Genomic DNA, 27,941 nt, shown 5'->3' with positions numbered 1-27,941 from the left:
TCAGATAGCTGTCACGTGAGCTAAAGCAAAGTAAAGTGTTTCTTTGTCAAATCGTCCCAACTGTCAAATGTGACTCCATGGAACTATAAACACAACTTCCAATGCAATTCCTCAAAGATACACATCTATTTGGCCTTTTATACTGTTAAGAGTGTTAAGTCATTGGTAAGCGAGTTTTGACAATTCTGACAGCTGTCACGTGACGTAAACAAGCTGTTAAAGTGTTCCTGCAAGTCCCAACTATCAAATTTGACTCTATGGAGCTTTAAACACAACTTCTTGTGCAATTTCTCAAAGAAATACATCTATTTGGAATTTTATACCTTGAGATCACTGGTGAGTGACTTTTGACAATTATGACAGCTGTCACGTGACGCAAGCAAGCTATTAAAGTGTTCCTTTACGTCCCAACTGTCAAATTTGACTCTTTGGAGCTTTAAACACAACTTCTAGTGCAATTCCTTGAAGAAACACATCTGTTTGACCTTTTATACTTTTATATCGTTGGTAAGTGAGTTTTGACAGTTCTGACAGCTGTCACGTGACACAAGCAAGCCATTAAAGGGTTCGTTTACGTCCCAACTGTCAAATTTGACTCTTTGGAGCTTTAAACACAACTTCTAGTGCAATTCCTTGAAGAAACACATCTGTTTGACCTTTTATACTTTTAGATCGTTGGTAAGTGAGTTTTGACAGTTCTGACAGCTGTCACGTGACGCAAGCAAGCCAATAAAGGGTTCGTTTACGTCCCAACTGTCAAATTTGACTCTTTGGAGCTTTAAACACCACTTCCAGCGTAATTACTCAAAAAAGCACATCTGTTTGGCATTTTATACTTTTTGGTCACTGGTGGGTGAGTTTTGATAATTCTGGCGACTGTCACGTGACGCAAGCAAACTATTAAAGTGTTCCTTACTGTCAAATTTGACTCTTTGGAGCTTTAAACACAACTTCCTTAGTGCAATTCTTCGAAGAAACACATCTATTTGGCCTTTTATACTGTTAAGAGTGTTAAGTCATTGGTAAGTGAGTTCTGACAATTCTGACGGCTGTCACGTGACGCAAGCAAGGTATTAAAGTGTTCCTTTACGTGCCAACTGTCAAATTTGACTTCATGGAGCTTTAAACACAACTTTCAGTAAAATTAATGCAGAAAAAAGGTTTGAATCAAAGATGTCATGTTGTAAGTTGTGTTTTCAAAGTGCCATTGTATTTCAAATTTTGGGGATATGCACTATTTTTCAATTAAAGTTGTTAGTACCCTCTTGTGAACATTTTCCGCAAAATACAAATATTAATCCTTTTTATAAAACAAAAGTTTTCCGAAGCTTTACGATTAACCGTTATTAAGTCAAATAAGCTGAGAGTCACTTATTTGGCCGCTCTGTACATTAGGTACTTTAACTACGATCAACACAGAAATTACACACAATGGATGATAGAACCATGTTTTTCTCCTAACACATCTTGGAGATCCAGAAAGATTATTGTGGGGACTTGGGGAGACTGCAAAATAGATTGAGTTTGGTCTGTTTTTATTGTAACTTTGTAAACTAAGTACTAGAACGGTAACAAATTGTTATGTGGTGCACCACAATGCTGTGAGTTAAAACAAATTAAACTTCGATCATCCAGACATTTAAAATCCATTTTAATATAGCGACTTCCTGTCGAATAAACGATTTACCTACCACTTATTCTGGAATAATACGTCATCTGAATGGAGGTATACAAACAACAACAAAAAAAAATTACTGAACAAAGTTCACACAGCAAAATACTCTACTCAATTATTATTGGACTTTCTACTGTTCCCACAAATCCGTTTCTTTTTCTTTGAAAATAGGGAAATTTGATTTTTCGTCAGGACTCTGTTTAAAAGTTTCTCAGCCATAGTCAACTTGTCATTTTTCGTCAATAATGAATGAAGATATAATTGCATTTTATAATACTTTGCACTCTTTTTCAACCTAGTTACCTCTTCTCTAGATTGATTAAATTGCACTAACAAATCTTCATATTTTTGTTTGTAGTCAATCCCTGTATTAAATGGGGTATTTGGCTGATTTTCATCCTGGATTATGGTAAATATAGTCGTATTTTCGGATGTACTTGGAATATCTAAGCAATAAATCACACTTGATGCATTCATATCTGTTGTTTCCTGTTCTTCTGTAACCGATTGTTGTGTTTTTGTTTCTGTTAGAATAGACTGCTTTTTGCTTCTTTTTACAAGCTGTTTGGTAGGATGCGTTTGGTTACACTGATGGTTTTCATTTTCAAGTCCAATACTTAAATTTTGAGAAGGAACGGCGGTTTTCTTTAAAGTTCTACGCAAAGGCAACCCTGAAAAAAAACAAAAAAACAGAAATCATTTAAAAATTATTAAAAAATTTATGGTGTAATGCTTCAAAATTCAGCTAATTGAAATTTAGTGAGATGAGTAACTAAATACTGATTTAACATAACTTTTTCCAGTCACTGTGTATGCTAAAAGGTAAAGTAAAATTGGAAAATTCAAATTCAATGTGACAGGAAAATTTACTAGTAAATTGCACTGATGGACTGTTGAAACTTCCAGGGATGAGTTTAGCAGTTCTTTGCGAACATTTTAGCTGTAATTTTGTTGTTGTTTGAGTTCAGGGAGGTTGAACCACTCAAATTAACCAGCTTGAGCTCCTATTTCCAGTGGTATTGAGTAAAAAATGATGTCTTAAAAATTGCGTACAGGGTGACAAAAATAGTAAACCAGCATACTTTTCTTGCACACCCTGTAAACTGGAAGCAAAAACGGTCCTGCAAACTTACGGTGCTGAGTTAAGGAGTTGATTAGGAATATTTTTGGTTTCTTGCAAATTTTTCGTAACTTTCACTGTTTTCTTAGTAAAAATTGGTTTAATGCAACACGTTTTCAGATCATTTGAAATAATCTTGTGATTTTAAATTTGAACACCCTGTAACTCAGTTATTTTTGGGAGTTCCGGATGGTTCAATCACTTAAAAGAACCGTCTTAAGATGTTCTTTCCAAAAGTGTCAACCAAAAAATTATATCTTAAAAATTGCGTACAGGGTGACCAAAATAGTGAACCACCATACTTTTCTTGCACACCCTGTAAACTGGAAGCAAAAACGGTCCTGCAAACTTACGGTGCTGAGTTAAGGAGTTGATTAGGAACATTTTTGGTTTCTTGCAAATTTTTCGAAACTTTCACCATTTTCGAGTTATTTAGGAAAAACTAAAACTTGAACACGGTTTAAAGGACAGTCAGGAACAAAATCGCCTGTATAACCCTCTTGGAGTAAGAAAATCAATGTTTTAAGCACATTTTTGGAATCCTCATCAAATTTCCTATCCGATAACCTGAAAAACACTACAAAATGTGGTACAGGGAGAAAAGCGGTATCCAAATTTTAACTGCCGGAAACAGTGATCTACCAGTACTTTACTGGTCAAATTTTACTTAAAAAGTTCATTTGATCAGTTGTTTTTGGGACACAGATCGATTGAGGGGGAAAGATAACCGCCAGAAAAGATAAATCCCATAAAAAAAATTGAAAACAGTAATAATTTCGGCTTTTTTAGGTCAAAAGGTCCAAATCGCTATTTGTGGATAAGATTTTTGAATCTTTTGGCATTTTTACATTAATCTGTCAAAGTCAAATTATAGAGAATGAGGAAAGGCAAATACATATGATAGTTTTATTGAATTAACAAAATGTGACTAATTGCAACTCATATTGTAGTTAAGCAAACAAGTAAGTAACACTTTAAGCCAGTTTTGTATTTGTGGTTGCATAACTCATATTCTTTATAGTGTCAATCTTGGACAGATTTGTTTAGTTCAACCCATAGAGTTCAACCGAATTTTTTTTTTGAAAAGGTGCGCAATAACTCAGATAAAGACAACAACGCACGTCACAAACGTCACGGTTGGAGTTAAAATCAAAGAATAGCTATTTAACAAGAAGGGACAGCCGACATAATTCCTTTGATGTTTTTGACTCGGTTTGCCTTTGGTAGGAAACATGTTGCCGGTTGTCTCTTATCTTAGTTAATTTTGAAAAAACAAAATTGCATTTCAAAAGTCTTTTAAGTTCGAAATATTTGATGTGGTCTCAGATATGGCAACGTTGTTCAACAACCTGAATGACCAACCAATGAAACTCCTGATATTCAACTATCAAAGCTAATATCAGTCTCTTTGGTAGGAAAAGTATATCACTCTCTAATTCGCTTTCTCTTTTCAACTGTCTTTTCTTGTTAAACAGCTATTTTATGGGTAAATACCTAAAAGTTCGTGTTGCAAATCTCTTTCGTAGTCGTCATCCGTAAAATGTAACGAACAAATTCTCGCCGTATTCGCATTGAATTTGTTTCGTCCGCATCGAAGAATCCATTCTTTCCGGACACTGGATGACACTGCGTTTATAGTTTTTGGAAATGAATGGAAAGTGATTGAAGAGCCTCGTTTCTTGAGCTGAAGTCGGTTACTTTTGCAGGTGACAACGGCGCATACCTGCCCCGGCATTGTGATCTATAACAAAACAATCATACGTTTTATCATTAAAACCTTAATAGATTTATTTAATTAATGCAAACAGTTTTTTTTTCAAAAAAACATATTAAAAATACCATTTGTTTAACATGCGCTTATATCATAGAAACTTATAATTCAAATTCTTTTCAGGTATGATATTCTTCGTCTTCCAGGTCCCCTCCTGCCTTCTACTTTTGCCTTGCAATATTAGTTGTATATTCCAGCTTGTGCGTTTTTATTAAAACTAGCTATTCCTTTTCTTTACCCATTCGTTCTAGGACACTAAGATTGGTGACATATGGTCCGTCCATGGGATTTTCAAAATTCGTCGGTACAACCACATTTCCAAGGGTCCAAAACTCGACACCGTAGAGTAGCACTGGAAAGACTTCAACAGTCTGATCTTGGTTGGTAGGGATAAGTCGTGGCACTTAAACAATTTTGACATTTTCAGAAATTGATTTCGAGAAAATGATCCCATGTTTCACTTGTCATTGTTCCGAGGTACGTATATGTCTGTACTCTTTCTGTTTGATATTTATGGTTTTTGACACGTTTTTTAAAGTTCAGAAAAAGTCCATATCTTTGACTGACCACAACCACCCGAACCATCATCTCCTGAAAACTCTCCAGGATGTTAACAAACACTACCGTATCATCTGCATAACGTATGTTGTTTATATACTCTCCATTAATCTTGATTCCTCTGTTTGTATCTTCCAACAGTTTAGCCACAAAATATCGCAAATTGTATCTTCACAAAAAGGGCATTGTACATGAGACCAGTCAACAATATATTAGATTAGAGCGCGTTTCGTGTCATCATCTGACTGAATATCATTCTCTTCCTTTAAAAAACATAATGACAACTTGGAATGAAGAACTACAATATCAAAGAACAACAAAGCAAAAGGCATATCAGAAATGGCTAAACACGAAGGACCTAGATGATAGTACAACCTACAAGAGAGAACAGACTAAATTTAAGAACATGATAGGGAAGAACAAAAACGACACCTGGAAAAGAAAATGTATTGAAGTGAACAGCTATCTAGGAGGAACAAGATCATCGGAAACCTAAAATCCAACACCGTAAATAAAGTAAACTTTCAGATGAGCAAATGGTACCAACTACTCACAACAACTCAAAGAAGATAAAGTGCCATATCTTGCAAACTCTCCAAAAACGCAAGCACAGCGCTCACGAGAGGGCGCTAGCGAAGCGTCGATACGAAAAGCAATTGAATCGATGAAATTTGGGACAGCAAAACTCAAAAAGGATATAAGGGAACTGTTTACCAGGAATATTAACGGGGAAAGAATTCCCTCTAAATGGAAAGAAGCATGGATTACCCCGATTCACAAAAAGGGAAACGAAGAAGATTGTTCTAACTATAGGTGTATATATCTGTTACCAGAACAATGAGCCGTCTCTATGGGAAAGTTCTCAGAAACTTTATAGAGGAAGAGTACAGTCCTCTGTAAATTGAAGAACAAGCTGGTTTTCGAGCTGCTCTTGTCTGGACCACATATTTAGCCTTGTGCAACTAAATGAAAAGAAAGTCGCCAAAAACCGAGAGAGGCGTATCTTCTGCTTGTTGATCTTACAAAAGCATACCACACCGTACACCGTACGCGTTTAAAAACTATGGCAAGTACTGCAGAAGTCCCGAATTAATGTCACTGTAGGTCAGACAACTATACGACCATACTACATATAAGATCAAATTAAAAAACAAAATCTCAGACAACTTTCCAGTTACGGAGGGCTTAAGTCAGGGCTGTTGTCTCTCTCCCACACTATTTAAGATCTATCTGAACAAAGCTTTGAGGCGATGGAGAAAATCATGTAGTGGGATACAAATAAGTGATGACAGAACCTTATACACCCTGCACTTTGCAGATGATCAGGTTGTTATCGCACAAGACAAAGAGGACTTACAGTATATGACAAGAAAGCTATGAAAAGAGTACGAACAATGGGGGCTGTCGGTAAACTGTTCCAAAACCAAATATCTATGTATTGGAGACGACAGAGACTACCTTCACCCACAAGAAAACGAAACGATAAGCTGCTGCACTGAATATACATACCTGGGGACAAAAATTGATAACGGAGGTCGTACAGAGAAAGAAATAGAGGACCGAATTATAAAAAGGAAAAAGGTGATGGTGCTCCAAATGTATCTCTCGAGAAAAGAAGCACCTCTTATACCACTCAATATTCAAAAGTATAGTGCTGTACGGATGTGAAACCTGGCAATTGACAACAAATTTAGAGCGCCGGCTACTATCTTTAGAAATGGACTTTTGGCGTAGATCAGCAGGAAGGTCGAGATTGGAAAAATAACGAATGACAAAATTATGCAAATTATGAAGGTAGAGACAACTATAGTAGGAGAGATCCAACGTAGACAACTAATATGGTATGGACATGTGGAGAGGATGGAAGATACTAGAATATCTAAGCAGATCGTCAAATTTTAAGTTTTTTTTTTAGGATATCTATGGAAATATTTTCAAATTTTTAAAGAGGCATTTTAATTGACTCCTAATTGCTCAGTTTTGCACCAATTTAAACTTTCTTGTATCTCTTCAAGTAACTGAGATCCCCATGATCAGGCTCGTAAAATGGACACCCTATATTTGAATTCCTCGTAATATTCTGCATATGAATCAACAGAATTAGGTTCAAATCATAAATCTTGGTTATCGGCGATAATGGGCCTGTCCCACATTTTTTTTTTATTTCATAACTACAAAGACGGATTGAAAATATTATACCCGTATTTTTTTGTTTTCAAAAATATTAAGTCTAAATAGAAAAAAAATGATGATAAAAACTACATTAATCTCATGTTTAAAACGCCCGCCGCCGGTGACGTACTACACTATCAACCAATCAGCGACAAGAAGTGAAACAGATGGCGTGCAACAGCCAATAAAATCGCCCAGAATTACGTACGTCACATGCGCGCCAAAACAGATCTTTTAAATTTAATGGACAAATTCAAACTAATGTAGGAACATTTACGACCATAATTTTTTCTTCAAGAATATGAAAAATTACTTTTTTGATCCTATTCTTTCGATTCCAGTCATTAAAACAAAAATTTATGATATGTGGGATAGGCCCATTGCCAAATTATTTGGGAAAAAAATAATTATTATAATATTCTTCTTCTTCTTCTTCTTTAGCCTATGTCCATCCACTCCTGAATGTAGGCCTCTTCCAATGATTTCCATGTCCGTCTATCCAGGGCAGTTTAAAACCAGTTTCTTCCTGCTATCTTCTGGATGTCATCCCGCCATCGCTTTGGGGGTCTCCCTGCATTTCTTTTTGTGGCTCTTGGGCGCCACTGCCAATTATAATATTAAATAATATTATTAAAATTTAAATTTGGAAAAATTAATATCAGGCTAAACCAATCTAAGAGAATTGACAAGAAATAGGTACATTACAATGCTCAAATACAGGATGACCCATTAAAAAGTAATAAGTTTTGAAAATTCCCAACTATTGATGAGTATTTTGTAGGAACACCTTGTATGATTTAAAGTCATCTGCGCTTAGATCGATTTTGGTTTGTGACAAGTAATTTGGTAATTATATAGCCAATTGCAAAGATAGGTATGTATTTTCCTAATTTTTGAACATTTTCTATGTTCCCCTGTATAGGTATGGCCAAAAAAATTGTTTTCAATAATCGTTGTTGACCCGTACTGATAATGTTCAATGTTCTCCACCCTGTATGTGTCAGTTTGACGGAGCGGATATGACATAACTTGACAGATGGTCACAAGATGATCAAGCCTGACTTTCTCTGATAAAGTGACTTAAGACCACCTGTTGAATGACAATTGTCACTTATAAAGTTTTCAAGCTCCATGGAGTCAGCAGAGCGTTCTGCTCTATAATAATGCAGTCATTATCTTTGTCAAGAACAATAGATCTCTTCTCTGTTCTTACCATTGATTTCCTATGGATAATTTTGAAATTTCCAGTCATTCCAGTCCTGTCTGCAAGACTATAAGCAACCTTCTGCTTTATGTGTATCACCATGTTAAACAAAAGTTAAAGTAAAAAACGTTACATACAGTAGGCAAATAATTGTGGATTTACCTACTTACTTTTAGATCTAACCTTGGAAGGTTATCATTGATAAATCAAATTAACAAATAAAGCTGTTTAAACGGTTCTTAAGTATTTACAAATACAGATCGTTAATGCAACTGAAAATCAGAAAAATAGTCTGACATGGCAGTATATTCTTAAGACTAGAGTCTTTAAAAACATGTAGGTACAGCATTTTATATTTCAATACTAGAATAATGTTCTCAAGCTCTTACCAGTTATTTTATAATGCACATTAATATAACTCGAATACTAAAAATAACTCAAATTTATACAATAAACATAATAGTGGTTGTCTCTGTGAAGTGATAATCCTGAAGCGAGCACCCAATCTGACGTCAGTGACGTGACAACGGCTTTCCAAACGATGATACAATCCGCAACGACAGAATATAACTATCCTTTACTAATTGAAATTCGTAGCATATGTACTAGAAAGAGAAAAAAAATCTTTTAGAGGATACTCATTGACAAGCACTAGTCAGTTGTCAAAACTGCCTATTAATCAGCTGACTACAAAAAAGTAAATAACACTTTGTTTGGAATTAGAAAATGATAATTGAAAATTAAAAGTTGGTTCTTTTATTATGATAAATTTATTAAATTTAGTCGATCAACAAGTGATGACTTATTTTTAAGATGAGTGTGATTGAAGACACAAGTTCCGGATCGAGTGGGGACCGTTGCGACAGTGATGAGGAAACGTGCAGGATAACTGGACGAAGGTAACATAACATGTTTATTTTGTACTTATCAAGGTAACAAACGGTGTTCCGAACGGTACCACTGATTTGATTTCGCAAGCAGGAAGAGCTTCGTTAATTTGTAGCGTTTACGAACCCCAAACTATTGTAATTAAGGCTTTTGTTAGGGGTTCTTAGTTGTTTTGTTTCCGATGCCCTTTTTTGGCCTAAATAGAATAGTTTCAGTTTTAATCTTGTTCAAATCAACACTTTTGGATCAATGTAAATAATAAATTAACACATATCACAATATTGACAATGCTTTACTGGTGGACTTTACTTGTTTATTGTGTTTTGCGGGCTAAATACCTTTACATCATTTTATTTGTTCAATTAGGACAAAAGGTGGCATTTGAATTGCCTAAAATAAAACCTGATGAACTTTCTACTGGTAAACATGTCTGGTAGTTCTCACTGCTTCTTATGGGTCTGAATTTTGCTAAATTTAATCTTTAAAAACTTGTTAGAAGAAGAAGAATTTCTTTAAGTTCCCTTTTGCAGTATAACTTAACTAAAGTGTAAAGTTATGTCCTATTCAGACACTTTCAAATACTTTACATAAATCGCCTTACTTATATCTTTTTTGCAAGGTTTTATGAGAGGGTAGATTGCCAAGGTAATTTGGTGTACACACTGGAGGTAATTCGAGGTATTATGAGGTTTGAGAGTGAGGTTGATGAGTTCATTTCCATTATTACAAAGCATTGTGAGGTATTACAAGGCATTTTGAGATATTTATAAGGCATTTTAGAGTATTTTGAGGCATTATCTGTATATTTCAAAATGTAGTGTATTAATATAACAAAATTGACTGAAAAATTAACAGAACAGCATAGGCACATGTAAATATTATGGTAAAATCTTTGTTACATGATATTGAGTTGAAACAATATTAATTACAAATTATCATAATAATTTACCAATTTTTCAACATTTAAACTACATTTTTAAGGTCACGTGACTGTTTTTGACAGGTGTCAGTTGGTTTGGACAGTGTTGCAAGCTCTAAAATGACATAATCAAAGTCAGGTGATGTGTTACACATTTGCAAGAGACATTCATTCTAAATGTAATTTACCAAATTTTCACATGTCACATGACTAATTTTGACAGATGTCAACTGGCCTTTACAGTGTTGCAAAAACATGCAGAATTGCATTTTCAACGTCAGATAACGTGTATTTTGCAATTTAAGTTTCTACAACTGTCTAAATTTAATTTACCAAATGATCAAGATTTAAATTACATTTTAAAGTCACGTGACTGTTTTTGACAGGTGTCCGTTGGCTTGGACAGTGTTGCAAGCTCTAAAATGGCATAATTAAAGAGTCACTTGATGTGTCTTTTGTGTTGCAAGCTCTAAAATGGCATAATCAAAGTCACGTGATGTGATTTTTGCAATTTCAGCTTTTACAACTGTCTAAATTTAATTTACCAAAAGATCAACATTTAAATTACATTTTAAAGTCACGTGACTACTTTTGACAGGTGTCAGTTGGTTGGGACAGTGTTGCAAGCTCTAAAATGGCATAATCAAAGTCACGTGATGTGTCTTTTGCAATTTCAGCTTTTACAACTGTAAAATAATCTTAATTTAATTTAGCAAATTTTTTAAATTTAAATCGCATTTTAATGATCACGTGACTAATTTTGACAGATGTCAACTAGCCTTCAACGTCACCTAACGTGTATTTTACAATTTAAGTTATAACAACTGTTTAAATTTCATTTACCATTTTTGAAAGTTTAAACTGCGTTTTGAAGTTCACGTGACTGTTTTTGACAATGTCAACTGGTCTTTACAGTGTTGCAAGCTCAAAAATTGAATTATCAAGTCACGTGACCTACTTCTTACAATTTTCGTCAAGTGATCTTCAAGATACCATTCGACGTTTGAAATTGTCACGTGACTTACAGAAATTTCCTGTAGTCGTAGAAATGATCACGTGACCTTCAAACTCACATGTTGGCCGTTAATATGGTCACGTGACTGCAACGTAGCTATTTTAACCTTAATAAGAGTCAAGTGGCCTTTAAGACACCATTCAAAGCTTGAAAACAGTCACGAGAACTTCTTAACTGAATTTGATCATTTAAAACAGTCACGTGACCTTCAAACTCACATTTTGGCCTTAAATATGGTCACATGACTACATGGTAGCTATTTTAACCTTAATAAGAGTCAAGTGGCCTTTAAGACACCATTCAAAGCTTGAAAATAGTCACGTGAACTTCGTAACTGAATTTGGTCATTTAAAACAGTCACGTGACTTACAGAAATTTGTTGTAGTCGTAGAAATAGTCGCGTGACCTTCAAACTCACATTTTGGCCTTAAATATGGTCACGTGACTACATGGTAGCTATTTTAACCTTAATAAGAGTCAAGTGGCCTTTAAGACACCATTCAAAGCTTGAAAATAGTCACGTGAACTTCGTAACTGAATTTGGTCATTTAAAACAGTCACGTGACTTACAGAAATTTGTTGTAGTCGTAGAAATAGTCGCGTGACCTTCAAACTCACATTTTGGCCTTAAATATGGTCACGTGACTGCATGGTAGCTATTTTAACCTTAATAAGAGTCAAGTGGCCTTTAAGACACCATTCAAAGCTTGAAAATAGTCACGTGAACTTCGTAACTGAATTTGATCATTTAAAACAGTCACGTGTCCTACAGAAATTTGTTGTAGTCGTAAAAATGACTAACATTTTGGCCTTAAATATAGTCACGTGACCTTTATAGCTGAATTTGGTAATTGAAAACAGTCTCACATGTCTTACAGAACTTTCTTGTAGTCGAAAATTCGTTTTTATTTAGGGGAAGGTTGGGCAATCTCTTTTGTGAAACAAATCGTTCATTTTTGTTTCAGATGTTGTCACAACAACGGCAAATCCCTCATAACAGAGGAAAGGATGCGAAGAAAGCTTCAATTCTTCTTCATGAACCCAATAGAAAAGTGGCACGCAAAAAAGCGTTTTCCTTTCAAGTTTTTCGTACAACTGATCAAAATCATCTTGGTCACATTGCAGCTTTGTTTGTACGCCTACAGGTGAGTTCTCTCTCAACAAACATTACCAATTTTTATGAGGTTTTTTGCATCAGCAGCAGCTACAACCACGTAAATTACACTTGGGACAACCGAATAACGTTCTCGCATTTATTCTTACGCAACTGGGATGCCACTCGAGAAGTCAATTCGTATCCGCCATCTATTGGTCCTCTAGCGATTTACAAAAAAGAAGATTTATTCAAAACTATTGACTATGCCTATAACGGATACATTCATTTGGACGAAGCTATAGGGCCTTATTCATACGCCAACGAAGACAATTCAGCAACTGATTTGGTTTTGTGTCTCGACCAATACAAGCAGGGTATAATCTATGGTTTTAACGAATCGTACGTTTTTGACAGCCAAACTGTCGAGTCTTGCCTGAACATTTCCCGTTACGAAGTGGGCTTTCAGTTAAACTCCAAAAATTTCCTGACGAAAAACGATCTAAACATTAGTTTTTCCGCTCTAGTTTCGGCACGATTGATGTTTTCTTTAAAAACTATAAACTTCAAGGCAGCTAGCAGGTTAGTTTGGGTTCGGTAGTTTGTAAATAGGGGGTTTTGGAAGACACCTTATTTCAGAATTACCGCACCAAGTTGTTATAAGTTTGACATCACTATATATTTTGACAATGCTGATCATGATGGGCAGGTGCTGCTTAGTCTTGACGCGGAAGCTATCAGACTAAAGTGTAAAGGTGAGTTACTTATGTTTTATATTGGGTGGTCGTTTTTAATTTTTTTGAGGGTTATATCCTCTTATTTAAAGTGGTAGAACGCTGATTGGTTGTGGACTGTGACAACTGAGCAGTTTAAAAGTCTCTAAAATTGTTAACATGATTTTTTGGTGTCTATCTCAACCAGAGCTGTATGCTCTAAAATGTATGAATGTACTTTAGTAATTATTAGCAAATGATAATAGTAAATGGGGTTTCAGTTTGTACAGAACAACTTACGTGTATTGCCAAATACATGGTTAATTAAAATTCTACCAGTATTATACAGGGTGGTTCCATAAAAAAATATGTTGACATTCATAGGTAGTCCTTCAAATTTCAATCATTCGATAGCCAATCAAAAAATAAGTTGACTTGCATTATGTCATTTTTCTAAAAAACGTTTCCTAAGGAACATACAGTCTTTCAGTTTGTCTGGAAACTATGAAAACTGGCTATAATGAAATTTTTTAAGCTACTTAAGTGAATTTTCCGTTTTCGGTCTTTAAACGTAATAACTGAATTATCTCGTAAAGGAAGTTTTAAATCAGAATTTTATAAGAGATAATTTCTTTTTCATCGTTAACGGTGAAATTTAAAAAAAACTGTAATTTTTGAAAAATGAGAGACATAGAAGAAAAGGCAAAAACATTAAAACCATCTTCCTGTATCTACGGTACTGGAGAATTTTGGCAAACGTCATTCATAATGAGTACTAATTTCATAAGTGCTTGTTCCAAATTTGATCAAAATTGCTCCAACGGTTGGACAGTTATGACAAAAAAACGATTTTTTAAACAGAAATTTGAAGGAATGTATTTTACTTAGAAAGCATTTTTCAGGAAAATGACATAATGCATGTCAACTTATTTTTTAATTGGCTATGGATTGGTGAATTATTGACATTTAAAACTGGACCACCCTGTATATATTTATATAATATACAGGGTAATTCAAATTCGACCCTCACCATCTCAGAAACCATAAGAGATACGAGAAAGTTTAAATTGGGGCAAAGTTGCGCAATTTAAAGCTCAACCAAATGCTGTTTTAAAATTTTTGATTTTCCGAGTACTTCCGAAGATATCCGAAAAAAACTGAAAATTTGATTTTTTGTTTTTATTTATTTCTAACCTTATTTGAAGAGATATCCCAAAACTAAAAGCATCTTTTCATTGCCACTTTTTCCTAGCTATTCGATGATGGATACAAATTTGCCACACGACGTTTCGTTTTCTGTCAGTCATCATCAACTTTCTTTTTTCTTATGGGCGCCATATTGGATTTCTAGCCCACCAAATAGTACGTTTTATTCTGATTTTAGTGATGTATAATAACTTATGATTTGCTTCATAAATAACAAAATAATTCAATAAAAACAATTTTTACTTTAGTTATTGGCTTTGAGTTAATGGGCCGTTTTAAAAAATGTCATTATTTGACAGTACTTGTCAAACACGATAATTCGGATGATTAGAGCGTCAATCATAGTTAAAAATGTATCTAGAAAAGAAACCCCCGCAGAAAATGTTATTATTATACAAGCATTGCTGAACTATTTAGGTTAGGTCCTGAATACATACTTTTGGACTCTATTTGGTTTTCTAGCCTTAAACTAGTTTTAGTAGAAAAAAAATAAATTTATAAGCAACATTCCTACTAGTAAATAACAAGTTTTTAGACTATTCAGTGCAAGTTTGCTCTTACAAGTCTTGAACCTTCAGTTTTACACTACTTATAGTCTAAAAAGTTGAAAAATTCTGTTTTTTGACTATATTCAGTGTCAACAATTAACTTCTCAAGTAAACGTCTCAGATGACCAGATTTGAATCCTTTTGATCCATTTTAAAGTAAAAGATATTCAATAACCCAGATAGACAGTGGTAATTGCCCCAGACTGGTAATAGACTTATTGTAAATTTATTATCATGCAAGCTGAAATTTGCTATTTCAAATTTTTGGGATTTTATTTGAGGACACCCTGTATATTCTTTGTGCTAACCGTGCGTAGAATTGAAATACAGGGTGTGTTAAAAGTTTAGTTTGAATTACCAAAATGTATGAAACAAACTTAAAACCGTAAAAAATTATTCAAATTTGTACTTTCAGGAAAATGACATAATGCATGTCAAACTTATTGTTTGATGGGCTATCGAATGGGCCACTCTGTAGATAAATATGGTAAACTGAGTAAGGTTTTAGTTGTGGATCATTTTAAGGATCAAAATAATTTTGACAAAAATCTTTTAGTGCCCTAAAATTTTAAATTACGTAATAAGTGCAGTAATGTGACAGGTATGATGATTATTATGTTACCTTCAAATTAACGAGGAAAAGTTGAGAAGAAATGAACAAACAAAATGTCCTGTTTTGTTTGTTCGCAATTTAAAACAGTCGACTATACGCAAAAATATGGATTTTTGGAAAGTAGGCATTTTGCAAACTACATTTTCATTTAAAAAATTTTGTTTTGTTTTGTTTTAATGTTTGGGTGTGGTTTATAGTGATTCTCAAATGATGCTAAGTACACCAGATGAACCAAAAACAATTTTTTTGTCTAAATTAGCTGTGTCTGTTTGTGAATGAAATGCTCCTTGAAGTAGCCAGGCAGAGTTATGTGAATGTGACTTCTAAAAACAATTTTTGATCTAAAAACATCAACAAACTGCCACTCTTTTTACAATATGCTGCTATACTAAAAGGTGCACGGTTAGACTTAACTGAAACTTTTTTCCAGGAGACACAACTTACATCGCCGACAATGAAATATCCAGTATCTTATGCAGCCTCCTCAATTACACCGTAATAATCACCTGTATAGTATCCTTGGTGTTGTGTTCACGTACAGTGTGGCGCGCGCAACAGCTCAAAAGAGTCACTATCATGTTTTTCAAGTGCAATTTCAATCAACAATTGGGAGTGACCGATAGGAATAAATTCCTCAATTGGTGGTATATCATGATTATTGTGAATGACGTTCTAATCATCATGGGCTCGGCCATTAAAGAGGAGATTGAGCGACAGGAGTTTACTAGCGACCAGTGGAACGTGTGCAGCATGTTCCTGGGGGTGGGCAATATGCTCGTTTGGTTTGGAATTTTGAGGTACCTTGGATTCTTCCAGACCTACAATATTGTGATTGTCACTTTGCAGAAAGCTGCCCCTCAGGTGAGTTTTTAAGGTTTTGTTTGAAGCGGGCTACTCACGATACTGCAGCGTCACAGAGCCACCAAATCGTACGATTCGATGCCGTTTGACTTGTTCGTGTTTTGATATTTTTTTGGTGCAAACAGTTTTTCTGAAATAGTCCTAACCTACTCCTTAAATAATAGTAAAGCTGTTGCAAAATATGTACCAATTAATGTTTTATAAGGCAAAACTATATTACCCATAGAAAATCCATCCAACATTGCAAAACTGCTTTTAGGATTTTTTTTGTACAAGGTGTCCAGTGAGCACATGATCAAGAGTACTGTGGCATTCTTTACTTTGAAAGATGACGATTTGACGTAAATATCATTAAGTAAGACTGTCTGGTTCTGTTGCTAATAATGGTTAACGAAGTTGGTGAAGAAGTCTACAAGCTTGCAAATGTTCTTCAACGAGTCTAGATTTCAAAACAGTCTAAAAGCTTCCGTATGATTCTAGAGCAGTTTAAAAACTACCAACAATTTCTCGAATCGTTTAAGAGTTTCCTGATGCCTCTAAAGCAGTCCAGAACCTTAAATATGTTCTTCACACTGTCCAAGAACCTTCCAAATGCTCCTGAAGTAGTCTAAAACGATTTCAAATTTACCTAACAGCTTCCAAATGTTCTTCAACTAGTCTAGAAGCTTTTAAACGATTTAAAAACAGTCTAAAAGCTGCCGTATGCTTGTAGAGCAGTTTAAAAATTTCCAACAATTTCTAGAATCGTTTCTAGAAAATGCCTCTAAAGCAGTCAAAAACCTTCCAAATGTTACTGTAATAGTCTAAATAGATTTCAAAACAGTGTCTAGAAGTTTTCAAATGCTCCTGAAACAGCTAAAAGGATTTCAAAAGATTTCAAAACAGTCTAAAAACATTCGTATGATTCTAGAGCAGTTTAAAAACTTTTAACAATTTCTGGAACCATTTAGGATCTCCTAAATGTGATGATGATTCTAGACCAGTTTAAATACGTTCAACAATTTTTAGATCAGTCCAAGTGCCTCTAAAGCAGTTCAGAACCTTCAATATGCTCTTGAAACTGTCCAAAAACCTTGTATGTTTCTGATGTAGCCAATAAAGATTTCAGAAGCTTCCAAAATAATGTCCAGAAGCTTTCAAATGTTCCTGAAGCAGCATAGAAGCTTCCAAATGTTCTTCAACTAGTCTAGAAGTTTTCAATACAGTTCTAAAATCATCCGTATGATTCTAGACCAGTTTAAATACGTCCAACAATTTTTAGATCAGTCCAAGTGCCTCTAAAGCAGTTCAGAACCTTCAATATGCTCTTGAAACTGTCCAAAAACCTTGTGTGTTCCTGAAGTAGTCTAAAAAGGTTTCAGAAGCTTCCAAAGCACTAGAGAAACCATCCATATGATTTTAGACCAGTTTCAAGAATTTCTAACCATCTAAACTGTCCAAAAACCTTTGAAATGCTTCTGAAGCAGCATGAAAGCTTCTAAATGAGTTTGGAATAGTCTAACAGCTTCCAAATGCTCTTTAACTAGTCCAGAAGCTTTGAAAATATTTCAAAACAGTTTAAAAGCTTCCGTATGACTCTAGAGTAGCTCACAAGCTTCAAAAATGTTCTAAAACTGTCTTAAGAGTTACCAAATGCCACTAAAGCAATACAGAACATTCAATAAGCTCTTTAAACTGTCCAAAAACTTTTCAAATGTTCTTGAAGTAGTCTAAAAAGATGTCAAAAGATTTCAAAATAATCTAAAAGTTTTCTTTTAGAGCAGTTTAAAAAGTTCCAATAATTTCTAGAACCGTCTAATACTTCCAAATGCCTCTAAAGCAGTCCAGAATCTAAAATAGTCTAAAAAGATTTCAGAAGCTTCCAAAACATTATAGAAACTCCAAAATGCTTCTAAAGCAGTCGAAAGCCTTTCAAAGCAATCTATAAGAAGCTTTCAAAAGGTTTTAGAACAGTCTAGAAGCATTTTTGTCAGAAATAGTGCAAATACTTGCGTTGGCTGCTAAAACAGTTAAAATTAAAAAGCTTCTAAAACACCATGGAAATATCAAAAAGCTTCTTCAGTAGTTGAAAACTTCCCAAAGGAATCTATAAGCTTCCAAATGCTGCTAAAACAACCTAGAAGCTGCCAAAAGCTCTTAGTCTACAAGCTTTCCAATTAGTCTAGAAGCTCTCAAAAGTTTTAAAACAGTCTATCTCTCTCCGTACGTTTCTAGATCAGTTTTAAAGCTTTCAACGTTTCCAAATGCCTCTAAAGCAATCTAAAACCTTCAATATGCTCTTGAAACTTCCAAATACTCTTCAACTAGTCTAGAAGCTTTCAAAACACTTTTGTCTTAAAGCTGCCATATGCTTCTAGAGTAGTTCACAAGTTTCCAAAAATTTGTAGAACCGTCAAAAAGATTGCAAAAGCTTCTTCAGCAGTTGAAAGCTTTTAGAACAGTCTAGAAGCTTCCAAATCCTTTTCAACTAGTCTAGAAGCTCCCATATGATTTCAATGCAGTCTAAATTCTTCCGTATGCTTCCTTGTAAACAAGTTCTTTGCAATATCTGGAAACCGTTTTTATGGAATGGAACTTGTAAAATGGGCATGTGAGCAACTGCAAAATGAGCTCACATTTGCTCAACTTGCTTCAAGCAGACGGGATCTTTGTTAGGAGCATTTTTTTGCTTGAGAAGTTTGAAATTATTCAATCATACTGCGGGATACAGTCATACATTCAATCAAATCCTCCAGTTCTGTGGTGCGACAGTATTGTGACAGGCCCTCTTAAGATGGTTTGTTGTATAAATACAAATTTCAGGTGGCAAGATTTTTACTTTGCGCTGTGCTGATTTACGCTGGATTTACATTTTGCGGTTGGCTAATCTTAGGGCCTTACCACCTAAAGTTCCGCACTCTCTCTACCACTTCGGAGTGTTTGTTTGCCTTAATTAACGGAGACGACATGTTTGCCACATTTTCGATCATGTCCAACAAGTCGAACTTGTTGTGGTGGTTCTCCAGGATTTATTTGTACTCGTTTATAAGCTTGTACATTTACGTGATTCTGAACTTGTTTATTTCCGTCATAACTGACACGTACGAGACAATAAAATTGTACTATTCCGACGGATTTCCTAAAACGCCACTAGAGGAGTTTGTGGGCAATACCAATGGGGAAGAGTTGTCTAGTGGGATTTTTAGGAGTGATTCGAGCGAAAGTCTTGGAGGATTGATTAAAGATTTGTGCTGTTGCTATGCGCCTTTACAGCGCACGTACCGCACTTTAAGTCGTTCTTCCTTGTCGAGGAACGCTACAAGAACCAGCGAATCAATGTAAGTGGTTTTAATTTGAAGCAATCACTGATAATATTATATTTTTGTAAAGTTTGTACGTAGACAGTAGGATCTAGACCAGTGTTACCAGTGCATGAGATTGTTGTTTTTGTTTTTGGATACCTCCGACTTTTTTAAATTATTCTCGATATTCTGTAAGTGATTAGTCAATTTATCTGTTTGTCTTACGTACAGGACGAAATATGTATTTATATTTTTAGTAAAAATTTACATTAGCTAAGAACGTTGGTCATATCTCTAGAACTTGCAGAGTTAGCTTCAGGAAACAACAAAACGATAAAAAACTTGAAAAAACAAGTAGTTTCCTGCATATTAAAGTGACATTTTTCCATTGAAATGAACGTCGTAAAATGCTATTAAAAATAGCTAAACAACTAGAAATATTTATTGACAATTGACAAAGGGCTAACTATCTGGGTGTTCCATCCAGTGTTGCCAACCTTTTAAAAAGATTCCCCAGATTTTTTTTAGATTTTGCCTTAATTCTCCAATACTTTGCAAATTCTTTAAGTGTCCACTTAAAATAGTACTCAATTTGCTGATCTGAACACGAACGTGTTTTTAAGTAGGTTTTGTAGTTGTATAGCTTTGTGGATCAGATTTTGACATTAACAGGTTTGTAACAGATGAAATTCAGGCCGAAACATACATTTCCATGTCAAAATTGTATTCATAGACCTATAAACAAGCATTAAATTTGATTGTACTGCTTTTAAGCAATGTTTTATAGTTTGATAGCTTCATGGAGCTGTTTTAAACAGTTACCACCATTGTGACAGGTCGAAATATCCACAATAGACAGTTACACATCACAACTGACACAAAAAACACCTCAGAGAACTATGAAATGATATTTATAAATATTAATTTGATTTACACTGTTTGAGGTATTGCTTTTAAACAAGTTTTGTAGTTTTATAGCTTCATGGAGTGATATTTGTCAGTTTCCAAGTTGTTGACAGATTGAAATATGATTAAAACAAACAGATACACGTCACGATTGTTCAGTTTCTACTCGTGGATCTATAAACAAGCATTTGATATGATTTACAACTGTATTAACTATAATTGAGTGCTTTTAAGCAAATTTTGTAGTTGTATAGCTTTATGGATCAGATTTTGACATTAACAGGTTTGTAACAGATGAAATTCAGACCAAAACATACATTTATATGTCAAAGTTGTATTCATAGATCTATAAACAAGCATTAAATATGATTGGTACTCATTGTACTGCTTTTAAGCAATGTTTTATAGTTTGATAGCTTTATGGAGCTGTTTTTAACAGTTACCACCATTGTGACAGAACGAAATATCCACAATAGACAGTTACACATCACAACTGACACAAAAAACACCTCATGGAACTATGAAATGATAATTATAAATATTAATTTGATTTACACTGTTTGAGGTATTGCTTTTAAACAAATTTTGTAGTTTTATAGCTTCATGGAGTGATATTTGTCAGTTTTCAAGTTTTTGACAGATTGAAATGGAATTTTACATATTCAGATACAAGATAGGACTGTCCAATTTCTTTTTCTAACCTTTTGTTGTGTAGTTTTTTGTATTTTTCTATTAGTCTGTACTCAAGTTTCAATTCTCCAGAGAAGGTGGGACAATTTTCTCGGACTTGGCAACACTGCTTCCAGCCCAAATACACAAAATACTAATAAAAAGACTCAACCGACAAATTAATGCTATCAACAAACATGGAAAAAGTTTTGTAAGTGACATGTGTCAGTCTGAGGGATTTGACAGAGATTTGACGTTTGATTATTCTGAATTATATCAGGTATCGTGTATCATTATATCATCATCTTGATCTTTCCTGAACTAGGTACATGATTACTGCAATTGGTTGGTTTACAGTTGGAGGGGTGAGAAGTGAGACTTTCAAAACCCCCCATCTCCAAGTCGAAAATTTTGTTCCAAGCATTTCCCTTTGTATCTTTTTTTGAGCATTGGTTACCTACCTCAACTATCATTTTTATTCAAATCTGTCTTGATTCTATAAAAAACAGCCTTCCAAATTCTTATTTGCTATCAAATTCGTTTAAGGCAATTTGAAGATATAGCTCGCGCTGAAAATGACAACAAATATCTTTCTATTGCATATTTTGGAAACCTTTGAATCTATACTGAGTTATTTTCTTGTAAAAAAGCTACATCCAGAGACCTGTAGCATCATATTGGAATTTGCCATGGTCGTCTAAATCCTACCAAAAAACTGCCAGAGACGAAATTTTTCGAAATTTTAAAGGGTGGAAAGAAACCCTTTCCCTATTCCTCTCTTTCCTCCTTCTATTTTACCCTGGAGAATAAGACGTTGGAAATGATAACGTTCTTCGCGTAGTATGTGTCCAAGGGAGGCAGTTTTTCTTCTTTTGATGTTTTCGAAAAGTTCACGGTCCACCAAACCAGCTCTTCTCAGTATGTTCTGATTCGTTACCAGATCAACCCACGACACTCTCAGCATTCGTCGCAGGGTCCACATCTCGAAGGCCTCAACCTTGTTGATAGTTGCTGCCTTCAACGTCCATGTCCAGACGTAGCACTTTCTGCATTTTATTTCCTGATCTGGGTCCCATTTTTGGTTGATCATGCATCCCATGCATCTAAATTGAGTGACTTCTTCAATGCTCTCTCCATTTATGAATATTATGATATTTGGAGTATCGTTTTCTACTAATGGCCATACATTTGGTTTACAGTTGTTAATTTTCGGACCTAGTCTTTGACTTTCTTCATTGACCCTACCTGGTAGAGTTAGTAGATCATTTGCACTATCCGCTAATATCACGGTATCATCCGCATATCGAATATTGTTGATGGGATGTTTACTTTAATTCCCATGCAATTTCATAAGAATCTTCTGTTTTTTCTGAAATCTGAAGATTTTATTCAATATAGATGATTTTTATTTCGTTTTTGATTTTGTTTCTATTGATGAAAAAAGTTTGCAAGTTTTAAAGATATGACAGATATTTCCTGTGAAATCCTCGGTATAAGTTAAAAAAATGTGTAAATAAATGTTATAATAATTTAATTTATGGTTTTTTTACCCTCTTTTAACTTTCTCCCTACTTGGGATTTTATACATGGTATGTAAGTTTGGCTAAAAGACCAAAAAGTAAACGATACTCTTGTAAATGCGGCAAGCAGATATAAGCGTTTATGGAGTATCAAAGACCACTAATAGTTACAAAGTAGCCTTAATGTGAAAACGAAATTTCAGACGAAACTCGGCCTCAAATTGACTGAACGAAACTTGCTCGGGTTATTCGGGGCAACAACTCGAAACATCGACTAACGCAATTAATAAAATTAGCAAGTCTCGGTCGCAACGCACAACATTTCGTATACCAACTACCTTTAGGCGGCAGATTATAAAGTTTCCCCATTTTAGTAGTTAGGCGATGTATAAAAAATTATAATTACGGTATTTGATACAGAGTAACAATATTTGTTAAATGACAGCAAATAATGGATATAAGATTGGTATAGTTTGCACGAATAAAGAATGCAAATCCTTTGAATTTGAAAGGAACAACAGTATTTATGTTGATGATACCGATCCTCTCCATGACCGTCCAGTTTCGGTCATCTAAGATAAAAAATCAACATCTACACAGTGTGAAATATGCCAAAAAAGACATTTTACGAGAATAAACAAAATTGCTAATAAAAGTAAACTGTGACAGTGAAAAACCTAAAGGACATTAACTGCGGGCCCTTAAAAATTAAAAAAATAAAAAAAAAATTAATAAATATAATTTTTATGGGACCAGGCCTAAATTTTGGTCAAAAACAAGAATGCCTTTGAGATAATTGCTCAGATATTAGAAAAAAAAAACAAATTGATAAATGTAGAGCGGACATAGACGAACTGATAAAACAAGAGCGAGTCTGTTAAAAAAGACTTGATTTGAATAAGCTGCTAGACGTCTCCAAGGCCTTCGACAGGGTTTGGCACAGAGGATTTCTAATCTAGATGCTGGATGCCGGCTTTTCAGTCGGCCTGGTAAAACTAATTAGATCTTTTCTTTCAGCCCGTCGCTTCCGAGTCAACATCGACAGCGTCTACTCAAGTTATAGGGAAATGGAAGCAGGAGTCATTCTCGATAACATTTATCTTTCAGATCCGCTTAGAACTCAGCACACCAGCTTAGTACTCTATGCGGATGACACTGTGATCATGGCCCGGAGTAGGAGCGGCCGACTCCTGACTCGATACCTGCAAGAGGAGACCATAGCATTGGAGAAATGGCGCAACAAATGGAAGATCGACCTAAACAGCGGAGAAAACGCAGGTCATAGTCTTTAAAAGAAGACCAAAGATGAGGATAGAAGGCAACGTCAGGTTAAAAGACATGGACATCGAGTGGCGCAACGATGCGACGTACCTTGGGGTCAAGAGAATTCACGTGGGGAAGCCCCATAGAATACGCCAGACAGAAAGCCAGAGCGACCAGAGCAAAACTGTACCCCATAACAAGCAGGACATTGATGCTGGCACTTCGGAACAAAGTGAGGCTTATCAAGCCGGTTTTTCAATCGCACCTGAAGAAACTCCAAGCTGTGGAGAACATTGCGCTCAGGACAGCGGTGGACGCCCCCATGGTACGTCAGAAACGTGGATATCCAGCGAGATTTGCAAGTTCACCACCGCAACGGAAAGGATCGAACAGAGCGCAGTGAAGATATTCCAAAAAGCGGAAAGCAACGAAAATCAGTTACTGCGAGAAGCAGTGAACTACGACCCGGAGCTAGCAACCCACAAGCCCCGATACTAGCTATTGGGTAACAGGTAATTATTAATAAGTTTTTCTTTCTGTTTCATATAGACGACAATTCAGGACCAACCAGCCAAGAAGAGGACCACAATTTCCCCCAGACCTTCCCCCCGGGTGGCGAGAATTTTATTCTCAAAATCTGGGTAGAACCTTTTCGCATTTATCCCGGTGCTAACTGGGTTCCGACTGCACTCCTGGCACTTTCCCCGGCTTTGCCTACGCAAAAAGGGGAAAACCGTCCCCCACTCACCAAACCCTAACTCCCCAAAACTTTAGGATGTAAAAACAGACGGAAAAAAGCGAGCTGTTTGGACATCCTATAGTTTGCCAGGACCACCAGATATGGACGAGCTGACGAATAAAGAAGAAATGGGGGACAAGAAGAGCCCCTTCGTCAGTGGGGGCATCCTTCTCCCAATTCAGAGGACGCCGATGCAACCCTGGGAACTTCCCGAAAGGGAAAATTCCTGGACTACAGCGATGAGAGGGTGAAAAGCAGTAGTCTTGCTTGACTCATCGATCTGAGGCCGCATTCCCAGCCAAAGAATATTGGCGCTGTACAGAACAGAAAGAATTGTGTTAAAATGATTGAGCTGCCGAATTGCGCAGGAAATTTAAAAAAAAGATGAACTGTTAAGAGAAGATAGGAAGATTGTGCTGAAATGAGTGGAAAGAGTGGAATAATGATAAAAGAGCCTAGTAAGTAATAAACATGCACTACTTTCTCTCATTTGGGAATACAAGGGATACAATATTATCAGGAATGATCGGGAGGATGGATACGGCCATACAAAAATTGGATGACAATACCATAAATCCTAAATATGATCATGTCACTGTAAAAACAAAAAAGACTTTTAATTGAAGCAAGAGATGCAGGATTTGAGATTTCTTCTCGACCAATAAGCCATTCCAAAATAAACGGGAATGAGAAAGTGGATTAATTGGTAAAATTAGGGAAAAACCTCAATGTTCCTAAGCAACTAGAACTGGACATAAGACATGTCTTGCCTTACACAAGGCAAGAATTGATGAATAGAGAAAGGAATGAGATGCAATTATGTGGGACAGAAGGATGCCTTAAACTGAGTGCCTTGGTTCACATTTTCCCAATCAACTATGATGGAGTCTTTGACCTTTATAGAAACCTGCAGAGTGGGGGTGTATCATCCCCCATGGTTTTTACACATATATAATTGTTTTTAAACTGATTTGATGGTTATAGAGATCTAGGGATTAAGATAGTCTGATTGTAGACATGCCTTTCCTATATTGTTTGTAGATGAGGTTCCTGGACCCATTTTGCTCTCAGCCAGTAGTTGTGGTTGTCTTCCTTTGTTGTGTTGTCTTTCTAACGCTCAGCACCGTAACGCCCATATCAAGGAGGAAGCAAAGCTCAGAAACCACACAAGGCAACCAATTGATTTGTATACCAAGAGGCACCAAGAGATCTGCCTGGGGATGGCCTAGAGTCAGACAAATCCTAGGCAGAAAGAAAACCTCTGGCAAATTGCCCCATAAAGGGAGCAGAAGCCATATTCCCCTAGTTGGATAGGACATTCAGGAAGCAAGGAACATGTGGAGCAGATAACAGCTATTAAGTAAATTTTGTGAAGATCGACTTTGTGTTTTTACTTTAGATTTACATAAGAAAGAGGAAGAAACTACCTTTTGATCCGCAAAAAAATGACTTCCATTCTTTTTGACGAGCAGTTTATTTGAAATGTAAAAATTTATTTATTTGTGTTTTTTCCTCATTTCCGGTCAAATTTGTTTCGTACACAGACTTTACAGTTTAATTTTACTCTTCTTCTTCCAATGCGTATCCACTAATGGATGTTTGCGATAACATTTTCCATTTCTTGCGGTGTGTATCAACGACTGTACATCGTTCAGCCCTGTCCATTGTCTGATATTTCGCAGCCAAGACATTTTTTTCCTTCCGATCCCTCTCCGGCCTTCGATCTTGCCTTCAATCAATAGATGTAAGAATTGATATTTCGTGTTTCGCATTATATGCCCCAGGTATGCCGTTTTTCTTTTCTTAATCGATTCAAACAGTTCACGTTGTCTGTTGACTCGTCTTAGAACTTCTTCGTTTGTTAGTCTAGCCGTCCTGGGTATCTTCAGGATTCTGCGACACAGCCACATCTCCAAAGCCTCCAATTTGTTGATTGCAGCCGCCTTCAATGTTCAACCTTCCATACCGTAGAGAAGCACCGACCAAACGTAGCATTTAGTGAATCTGAGCCTTAGGTTAAGGTCAAAATCGGAACAGGTAAGCACTCTTCGAAGACTTAGAATGCCTGTCGAGCTTGTTCAATGCGACATTTTATTTCCTTGTCTGATGTCCAGTCTTCGAAAAGCCAGATGCCCAAGTATTTAAATTTATCTACTCTTTCTATGGGCCTTGCGTTAAATGTTATGGTGGAGTTTCCAAACATATTTAGGTTTCTAGAAATAATCATAAACTTTGTTTTTTTGGTGTTGATATTTAAGCCCATTGATTTGCTCTGTTCTCCTACCTGGTTGACCAGTTGTTGTAGGTCGTGTATGTTATCAGCAATTAAGGCCGTGTCGTCAGCATAGCGGATGTTGTTGATCCACACTCCATTGACTTTGATTCCCATTTCCACGTCTTCCAGGGCCTCTTGGAATATTGCTTCCGAATATAAGTTAAATAGGAGCGGAGACAGCACACATCCCTGTCGTACCCCCCTTGTAATCTGTATGGCGTTGGACATATTATTGCCTAGTTTGATTTGCGCTGTTTGGTTCTAATATAGGTTTTCAATGCATCTAATGTCCTTTTGGTCTATATCAAGCCTATTGAGGAGCTGCATCAGTTTGTGGTGTTGTACGCGGTCAAATGCCTTTTCATAGTCTATGAAACATAGGCACACATCCTTTCTCTGATCATAGCAGTTTTGGACAAGCACTTGTGTTGCAACTGTCTTAATTTTACATGAAATTTAAATTAAATCAACTTTAATATTTTAATTTGTAGGTATAAATTGACAGAATGAACAGAACACAGAAAATGTCTAGACTGATATACTATACTATCATTTTGTGTACTTTAATTTTTCAAAGGCAAAAATAAGCCAGACATACGACTGGTTCAAATGTAATGATAAAAAATGAATGTTTTTTTAATTAATATTTTATTAGTCGTGGCTGAAAAAAGCTGGGGGTTAGTCGCGTATCCAAAACGGGAGAGTTCTTTGTCGGTGACATGGTTCTGCACTTCAAGATGACCATTAGTCTCCGCGTGTTTGGAACATACGAGATATGCGGTCGGGCCCCATTTATACAACGCATTAACAGTCGCGTGTGCGGAACTCACAATGGGTCCTTCAGGGGCCATTAAGCTGTCCCGAGGAATAACGAATGGTAAATACTGCTTTAGAATTTCGCGATTGCTCTCCGATTTTACTCGTTTCCTAAC

The 27,941-nt window shown here is 35.7% G+C and overlaps 2 protein-coding genes and 1 long non-coding RNA gene across 6 annotated transcripts; 2 read left to right on the top strand and 1 right to left on the bottom strand.

Annotated features, from left to right (window-relative positions):
* Positions 1–1,518: 1,518 nt before the first annotated feature.
* On the bottom strand, positions 1,519–9,037 carry LOC145727201 (uncharacterized). Of its 2 annotated transcripts, none has more exons than XM_081976688.1 (3): positions 8,890–9,037; positions 4,290–4,536; positions 1,519–2,346 (listed from the first exon to the last, which is right to left on the bottom strand). In XM_081976688.1, exons 2-3 carry the CDS (start codon positions 4,528–4,530, stop codon positions 1,787–1,789), a joined length of 801 nt encoding a protein of 266 aa, XP_081832814.1. In that variant the 5' UTR covers positions 4,531–4,536; positions 8,890–9,037; the 3' UTR covers positions 1,519–1,786. The 2 variants fall into 2 exon arrangements, with proteins under 2 accessions (XP_081832814.1, XP_081832813.1); XM_081976687.1 differs by lacking the exon at positions 8,890–9,037 and adding an exon at positions 8,510–8,654.
* LOC145727203 (uncharacterized) lies at positions 4,531–5,694 on the top strand. Of its 2 annotated transcripts, XR_014177804.1 has the most exons (3): positions 4,531–4,766; positions 4,818–5,043; positions 5,105–5,694. It is a non-coding gene; the product is annotated as an uncharacterized LOC145727203 (long non-coding RNA). The 2 variants fall into 2 exon arrangements; XR_014177803.1 differs by having other exon boundaries at positions 4,818–5,694.
* Positions 9,038–9,113: 76 nt separating the features above from the next.
* Positions 9,114–22,746, top strand: LOC145727200 (mucolipin-3-like). 2 transcript variants are annotated; one of them, XM_081976686.1, is made up of 7 exons: positions 9,114–9,399; positions 12,288–12,467; positions 12,524–12,997; positions 13,055–13,170; positions 15,926–16,356; positions 19,159–19,673; positions 19,726–22,746. In XM_081976686.1, the coding sequence occupies exons 1-7, from the start codon at positions 9,314–9,316 to the stop codon at positions 19,748–19,750; spliced, it is 1,827 nt and encodes a 608-aa protein (XP_081832812.1). In that variant the 5' UTR covers positions 9,114–9,313; the 3' UTR covers positions 19,751–22,746. The 2 variants fall into 2 exon arrangements, with proteins under 2 accessions (XP_081832812.1, XP_081832811.1); XM_081976685.1 differs by having other exon boundaries at positions 12,521–12,997.
* The last annotated feature ends 5,195 nt before the right edge of the window (positions 22,747–27,941 follow it).

The sequence above is a fragment of the Ips typographus genome, linkage group LG3 (genome assembly GCF_016097725.1).
Source record: "Ips typographus isolate SLU linkage group LG3, UJ_Ityp_2.0, whole genome shotgun sequence".
In the NCBI taxonomy this organism is placed as follows: domain Eukaryota; kingdom Metazoa; phylum Arthropoda; class Insecta; order Coleoptera; family Curculionidae; genus Ips; species Ips typographus.
The sequence above is the reverse complement of the archived record's forward strand: the minus strand, read 5'-3'. Positions and strand labels throughout refer to the sequence as shown.